Source organism: Lontra canadensis, unplaced genomic scaffold, assembly GCF_010015895.1.
Source record: "Lontra canadensis isolate GAN:19392208 unplaced genomic scaffold, GSC_riverotter_1.0 scaffold141, whole genome shotgun sequence".
Lineage (NCBI taxonomy): Eukaryota > Metazoa > Chordata > Mammalia > Carnivora > Mustelidae > Lontra > Lontra canadensis.
In genome coordinates, this window is record NW_022631135.1 from 2,504,349 (window position 1) to 2,512,772 (window position 8,424).

The following is an 8,424-nucleotide window of genomic DNA, read 5'->3' on the forward strand; positions in this document are numbered from 1 at the left end:
TCACTAAACATTAATGATCCAACTTATATCATAGACATTGTAGTGTGGATGAAATTTATTTGGCAGGACTCTAGGGAAACTTTTAGAAAAAGTGATTAAAACAAGTACAGGGAGAAGCCCTGTGATTGCTGGCTGTTAGTGTAGACACATTGTGCAGAGGAAGAAAGTAGAGACAAGGAAATAGGAAATAATTTCAAATATAAACCACAAAGTGAAAAATCACAAGAATAAAAGCACATATTGCATATGATGATTTGTAATCAACGGCTTCTCCTATGGTTAGCTCTTTATAATAAGCTTCAGGGTGTCAGGAAATGACTAAGTAATTTATATAATGATGGTTATAATTCTCCCAAGCCAAATGATAAAGTGGACTTCTAGTTCATAGTAAAGTCCAACCTTCTGTCCCGCTTCTCCCATGGGTCCACAGCCCACAACAATCTTCTCTTCTCTGAATTTTAGAGTGGAATCAACAGCCAAAACCATTAAAACTTGACTTTTGTTATTTCTTATATTGGTTTATAATTGTCTTGTGTGTGTAAATAGAGGCCAACCTATTCTGAAATGTTTTATATTTCTTTTGTATATTTCCCCCCAGTCAAATGGGAGTGTTGATTGACAGAGTTCACAATTAATAAGTGATTGATTGATTGATTGGTCAAAGATACTGAATGTAATTCTTGTGCAGATTACAAAACACTTATCTAGATTACTGAAATTTAATAAAATAATTAATGTGAAGTATGAGGCCAAAATAATAAGTCTCATTTTCAATACTCTCTTCACTTTTATCATAGTTTTTTTTTATTATTATTAATGTGCTTCAGGAAACAGATTTGCAGTTTCTGAGTGAGAGTTAAATATTTTGCCTGACAATATGTACTTAAGAGCATTCTGAAACCATGGATAAAAAAAACCATGAATAAGGGGATTGCAGGTAGAGTTGAAGTATCCAAGCCACACTAAAAGATCAAGTACTATTATGGGAGTGGAATAGTCTAAATATGGGTCTATCAAAACAGCAAGAAAGCAAGGCAGCCAGCAAGCTAGAAAGACCCCCATTACTATACCTAAGGTCTTAGCTGCTTTCCTGTCCTTTTTCTTAGATATGTTTTTTTTCACTTCCCCCTTTGCGTTTTCAGGCATGTTGCTGATAACTCGAGCATGTCGTTTGGAAACAATAAAAATTTTGCCATAAATACCAACCATGATGGAGCCTGGAGTAAAGAAACAAGTAGTGAACAATATTGTCCCCCAAAATTTGTTGAAAGTAAGTGCACAGAAATGGAAACAAGCAACAAGAATCTCATAACTCTGCATACCAGCAACGTTGGCCTCAGACAGAACTAAACTGAAAGAGAAAAGAGCAGGGGCTGACCAGCAAAATGCCAACAGTCGCTTTATCATAGAGGTTGTCATGGTGGCCGAGTAATGCAAAGGGTAACACACGGCATAAAAACGATCAATAGCAATGGAACACAGGTGGAAAATGGAGGTTAGGCTTAGCATCATGTCAAAGCTTGCATGGAATTTACAAAAGCCATCCCCAAAATACCAGCAACTCTCCACTGATCGTACCATGCTATATGGCATAATGACAAAACCCAGCAGGAAGTCAGTGGTTGCCATGGAGAGGATCAGAAAATTTGTGGGAGAGTGAAGCTGCTTGAAATGTGATATGGAGATCATTATAACCAAGTTTCCAAAGATAGTGATAAACATGGCTGCGGTCATAATAGAATACATTATCACTCGGACATGCAAAGAACGGCTGATGGGAGGGCAAGATTTATTTCCAAATTTTGGACAACTGGATAAGTCTTCAGGAATATAAGTTAGATCCATGGTGCTTTATCATTTCTAATTCCGTTCTCTGGAAAGATGATTCAATGTTTCTTCTCTTCTTAAAATGATTACAGAAATTTCAGCTCCTAAAAGTGCAATAAGGTTCAAAGTCATCTGTTATTAATTCATTTCCACATTTATTTAAATATTTAAAATTATACAATTGTGGTGGTTTTCTGAGTTATTTGTTGCAGTAGGAAAGGAAAAGTTTCAACTGCTTTTTCTTTCCTTTTCTGTTTTATTCTATTCCACCCATCTGTTTGTTTATCCAACATGAGTTTATCTAGAGTGCTCTGTTCTTTTTAATGTATTGGAAGCTTCTCAAGAGTTTATTCCACTTCTATAGGTATCTATAAATAGCCAAGCTCATGAAGCAGAGAATACAATACTGGTTACCAGAATGGGGAGGGAGAAATTACTGTGCCATGGGCATAAACTTTCAATTATGCTGGATGAATAAACTTCTAGAGATCTGCTATACAACATAGTCCCTCTGGTTAATAATATGGTATTGTGTACTTTAAAATATGTTAAGATGGTAAATCTCACGTAAGTGTTCCTAACAGACACATATACAAACAACTAAAACTAAAAAAGAAAACAAAAAGGCAGGGGGACAGAAGGTTTTGGCTATGTCCATTACCTTGATTATGGTGATGGTATCACAGGTTTTGTATATGTCCAAACTAATGAAATTGTCCAGCTTGTATATCAATTTTACCTCAGTAAAGCTGTTTTTAAAAAAAGAATTTATGGTTAACTTTTACCTTGAGCAATGACATTTCTAGAGACTCTTTTGAACTACAACAAGTTAACATCCCTCATCATAAAAATACTTAATTCATGAAAGCTAAGTGAAATCACAATGTTTTTCTTTACACATTCTTTCAATAATTTCACATTTTCTCTTTAAAGAGTCTGCAGGTGTTGTAAGAGTTATAAATGGCATATGGCAGTTGAAATATAAGGAAAATCAGGTACATATGGGTCAAACCTGGGTCAATTCTTCATAGTTTCTCTACTCTCTACTCTCTTCACACCCTCCTCTCTGTCCTTTACTGCCCTCTCCTCTTTGTTCCCCTTCCCTATGTTTCTTGAGTTTTGTCACTCTTCTGCAATTCTAACTACTGGAACCATGTCATAAGCGCCATCCCTGAGTGATCCATAAGGTTCACAAATTTCATGTTCATAGACTTAGGCCAGTCAAATCTCATGTGATTCTTACTGGTTACAGTGGGCTGAATAAGAGATAATGGATAAATGGGCATAAATCCAAACTCTTAGTAAGTTATTGCACCTTCTTTGTTATTTACTTTGGGATATAGGCTATCATGAAAAGTCATTTCAAGGGCTGGTTCTGGAGGTGTTTAATACTGTGCGGAGTTGGGGATTTTCTTCCAGCTGAAACTCACATAATCATAAATTTAATACTCTATGGAAAGCACAGACTCACAAAATTGTACAGTATGTAAGTTCATGATGCTATATACACTTAAAGTATATTATTGCCCAAGAAACTCCCTGTCATACCTCAATTACACATATGAACTTAATGATGACAGCCAGGACATTGAAACATCATATGAGTGTTGCATATAAGTAACCACTCCATTTTTTTTTAAGGATTGAGAGGATTCTAGGAGGTGTTTCGACACGAGATCAAATTTTCCACCATGCACATTACTACTTATATAAGGGGAACTAAACATAATTTCAGAACTGGAGAAGACCTCAAATGGAGTGCTTACATAAGACATATTATGGGATGCAGTTTCCAGCCTCCTAGCTGTTTTACATCCTACAGTATGGCTTTGAAATCAAACCAACCTAGTTTGATGATTGGCTCAACCACTTATTAACCATATTACTTTAGACAAGTTTCTCAGTGTCCCTGAGCCTCGTTTCCTCAAACTTGGGGACTCTGTCTCTGAAGGTATTTTAGACCATTCACATTATTTTTACCTTCCTCCTTGATTTTCCTCCCAAGAATTATAACATCTCTTCCAAGTTTGCTTTATTTTGACTCTTCCATGTAATCTATTATGTTGAATCACATGCCTCTATGAAATTGCCATTTTTGTAAGTTAAAAATGTTCAAATAGTAATAAGTTCAAAGAATTTACTATTGGGAGCTTTTTCTTTTTCCCTCTTAAGTTTCAGATGGAAGAATGAACTGATAAAAAGGTTGGCATATCCTCAGTCACATACATGTGCTAGAAGTCAGATTTTCAATGCAAGCTTATATTACGGAGGTAAAGTTTATTGAAAAGAATCTTCAGTGAGCACATTGATTTTAGTAGGAGGAAAAGGTGGCCCAAGCAAATTATAGGTTCAGAATCTAATTTTCATAACTTTAAAGTACAAATATCGGATAAGATTTAGTAGAAAATTGGAAATTTACAATCCACAGTTCTAACAGAAAGAGGCAAGTATTTCTACATGCTACCTGTAATGTACCAACTAATATTAGTATCACTATTGCTAGAAAACATTCCCTTGTTCTGGAACCTGTGTGGTAAAGAACTTAAAATTGCCATTACTATTGTATGTATGTATGTACAGATATATAAATTAATCTAAATTAAGATTTTCCTCATTTTTTTTTAAGTAGGCTCCATGCCCAGCGTGGAGCCCACGACCTTGAGATCAAGACCTGAGCCAAGATCAAGAGTCAGATACCTAATTGACTGAGCCACCCAGGCACCCTAAGATTTTTCTCATTTTTAATTGTTGAGAAAATATCAGTGATGAAGGATCAACAAAAGAAGATATGAGTAATTGGTATTGTTGTTCTTTAATACACTTATTCAAATTAAATGTAATAAGGACATTTTAAAGTTTTTTTTATTTGAACACAAATTTGGATAATGTTTATAAATAATGTGCTTTCTTTCTTTTTCTCCTTTAAACTCTGATTGCCCTGCAATTTAAGGCCGAAGTATAAAGTGTCTAAAATATTTCGGCTGATTGCCCAACTGCTTAAGAGACCACATAAAATTTCAAACTAAACTCTTAAACCATACACTCTGAATGTCTGCTCATGGTGTACCAGTAAGACAGTCTCTTGTCAAAACCCATACCAATTTAAAGACCTAAAACTAATATTAACAATGACTGTTATTCCTCTTACCACAGGTCAGAAAATGTCAATTTTAACATAATCTTCTAAGAAATCGATCTTAAGCTGCAAAGTCTCAAATATGAATTCTGTTTTTCATGCTTCAAAATTATTCTTAGCCTAAAAGCAAATTCCACCCAGAGAGCAGATTTGTGTGAATTTCTGATTGAAATTGTCAAATCAAGACAGCTAGGTGACAAGCATATATAGTATAATAGAAAAAGTAAACCAAGGTTTGAAATTTATGAAAAGTCATGATATTGGATCTTTTCTGGTTAATTCCTTAACATCTAATATGAACTATAATGAATATTGAAAGCCTGCAATCACAAAGACTGTGATGTTTCAGGGATGATAAGTAGGCCGTATTCAAATGTAACACTGAAAACTAAAACAAACAGAAGGAAAAGAGTTCTTTCTGTTAAGTCCACTTTATATCTTCTATAGCAGTTTATACCTCATGACATCAAAAAGTACAAGTAGTATCTGGCACGTGAATGACTGATTTATTCCAAATGGCTCACAGTTCATAAGTCAGCCTTATAAAACCACATGGCACAGGCCACAGGCAGAGATGACCTCTTGAAATGTAGTCTTCTCAAAAGCAGCTGGGATCAGGAAACACATTTCAAGTGACAATAAATACACATGGGGAACAGGCAGAATAAACTTCATTTCAGAGAGCAGGGGCAGAAAGAAGAGTGAAAATGAAAAGCACAGCAAACATCTTTCTTATAATTAGCTATCAATGATGGCATCTTGAGGGGCACCTGGGTGGTTCAGTTGGTTAAAGCCTCTGCCTTCGGCTCAGGTCATGATCCCAGGTTCCTGGGATCGAGCCCCACATCGGGCTCTCTGCTCACCGAGGAGCCTGCTTCCCCCTTTCTCTCTCTGCCTGCCTCTCTGCCTACTTGTGATATCTGTGTCGAATAAATAAATAAAATATTTTTTAAAAAATGATGGCATCTTGAATGCCTGCAGAACAGACGAATCTTTACTAAACCTAGGCAGCAGAGAATGTGTTCAAAGTAGAGGCTCCAAGAGGAATTGAGCTGAATAAATCTTTTATCAAGATGACAGATACAAGGGAGTCTGAGAAAACACACCTTGTCTAGAGCCATGTCACTTCAGGGATCTGTCTTACCAACACGACACAACTGCTGGTGCTAACTCAATCACCTGGCTGAGGTAGTGTTTGTCAGGATTTTCTGCCATGGAATTACTCTCCCCCTTCCTTTTCACGCCGTACCCTTTAGAAGGAAGTCAAAACACAAAGCCCACACTTAAGGAATGAAGAGTTACACTGTATCCTATTGAGGCATACATAACATTGTCCTGAAATCTGCTACCAAGGAGACTGTCTATTCTCCTCTATCCCTATCTATCTATTTATCTATCATCTATGGATCAATCAAAGAAGAAAAAAAATTAAAAAAAAAAAACCCACATGATTTTGCAGGCTGTAAATTTATGTTTTCACCATCTGTTGCCTTTCCTGCCTTCAGTCTCAATAGCACAGCGACTTCTGCCCACAGTCGTCTCCATGTTGCCCTGTGAATGCCCACCACATGGCTTGGCCAGCCCCCCTTTCCTGTGTCTGATTGCCTTTCTTTTCATCTCTGAGCACTTCAAGGCTCAACAAAACTACCATTTCTTTCCAGAAACCTTTTTTGGCTCTACCACTGGGAGTTAACCTCATGAAATTATAGACTGTTGGGGTGGCCAAACATGGTAGAGCTAGGTGATTCTGTTTCCTCATTTTACAGCTGACTTGCTTTCAAATACCTTTGTTTCCTTCTTCTGGTACAATTCTTTTTTAAAAACAGCCTTATCTTAATGATAAATTAATTTCTTTCTCTTTCTTTCTTTCAAGATTTTATTTATTTGAGAGAAAGAGTGAAAGAGCACAAGGCCAGGGAGGGGCAGAAGGTGAGGGAGAAGCAGGCCCTCCGCTGAGCAGGAAGCCCAAAGTGAGGCTCAATCCCAGGACACTGGGATCATGACCTGAGCTGAAGGCAGGCATTTAACCTGCTGAGGCCCCTTAGGTGCCCCTTAACCGTAAGTTTCTTGAAAAATTTCTCTATCTATCCCCATTAATCTTCCAACTCTTGCAACACTTTATACAGAGCTGTGTACATGGCAGGTATGTAGGAACCCCTTATTGAGTTAAATGCAAGGACACAAATCCCAACACATCATGAAACCTGGTTAATGAGCATCTCCATTCATGATATTAAGAGACATCTGGCTTAAGAAAGATTAAAATATTAGGAAAACAGTAAATCCTGTTCAGAAAGTAGCTAATAAACTTCCTCCCAAAACAAACAGTATTTTGTTGAATGAAATGCAGCCCACAATGAAAATTTTGTGTGTCTTAAAGTTTCTGAATTACTTGACAACACATTCCAACTATACCTAAGTCCTTGAAGAAACTATTGCCATTAAAGGCTGTAACCAACATTAAAACATAGGTCTTTCAGCTCCTGTCCGGTGACTCTCCCACCACATCTTACTTTCTCTAATTATGGTAACATTTTACTCCTCATCTATTTGGACAGCATGAAAGTTTATGGTTTCATCTGCTTATCATTTTTCCCTCTTAGCCTTACTAATCAAAGTATCATCCATGAACCAGCCACATCGTCATCTCCTGGGAATATTTTGGGAAATTAAAAGATCTTAAGCCATTCTAAAGTGTACATCTTAGCAAGATACCTATATTATTTTTATGCCCAATGAATTCCATAATAACAATTCTAGACAAAAGAGAAACTGCATTTTTAATTTGGACACTCTCAGTATCCAAAATGGCTGGATGATTTTAAGCAGCAAAGAGCAACTGAATACCTTTAATCAATGTTGGTGGCAAGAGAAAAATACAAAAAACGAAATAGGTAGTGAATTAAGTAGTATATTACAGAAATTGTTTATCAAATTCTAATATTAAAAAGAAGAGTACATTTAGCATTTGAGACACATAAATACCTTTCATTTATTAAATCATATTTGGCATGGTTTTTGAATTTTACAAACACATTTTTTATATGTCATCACATAGAAATTTACAAACCTTGCCAAACAAAACTTAATGAAAAATTTAAGAAGTTTCTTTCACTTAAATATCATAAGAATCATTTTCCAGTCAGGAAAAAACCCCTACCTCCTCTACTGCAACAATTTCTGGTTCTCTATAAAATTTAATTATCTCTGTTCAATTATTTTGAAAAAGAGAATAAGATAGCACTTAAAAAAAAAAAAAAGATAGTACATTTCCAATTCTTAGTATTCACCCAGTACCTTCCCTCTCCTGAAAAGTTAGTTGTGAACAATGAGTCTCTTCTGGTGGCTTTGCAGGTATAAGATCAGGAAATTCTAGAAAGTGTAGTGTTGAGGACTGAGATATCTGATTCATATAACTTTGCCTCTGCTCTCAAGAGACCTGAAATGGAGAACTCAGATCC

At 36.1% G+C, this 8,424-nt stretch overlaps 1 protein-coding gene across 1 annotated transcript; it reads right to left on the reverse strand.

The window, feature by feature from the left end:
* Nucleotides 1-813: 813 nt before the first annotated feature.
* On the reverse strand, nt 814-1,890 carry LOC116858644 (trace amine-associated receptor 3). The gene has a single exon (XM_032843504.1). It carries the CDS (start codon nt 1,843-1,845, stop codon nt 814-816), a length of 1,032 nt encoding a protein of 343 aa, XP_032699395.1. The 5' UTR covers nt 1,846-1,890.
* Between the last annotated feature and the right edge of the window lie 6,534 nt (nt 1,891-8,424).

What these genes read in the sequence shown, in the direction of transcription:
- LOC116858644 (XM_032843504.1), bottom strand. Translation starts at nt 1,845, where the DNA reads ATGGATCTAACTTATATTCCTGAAGACTTATCCAGTTGTCCAAAATTT.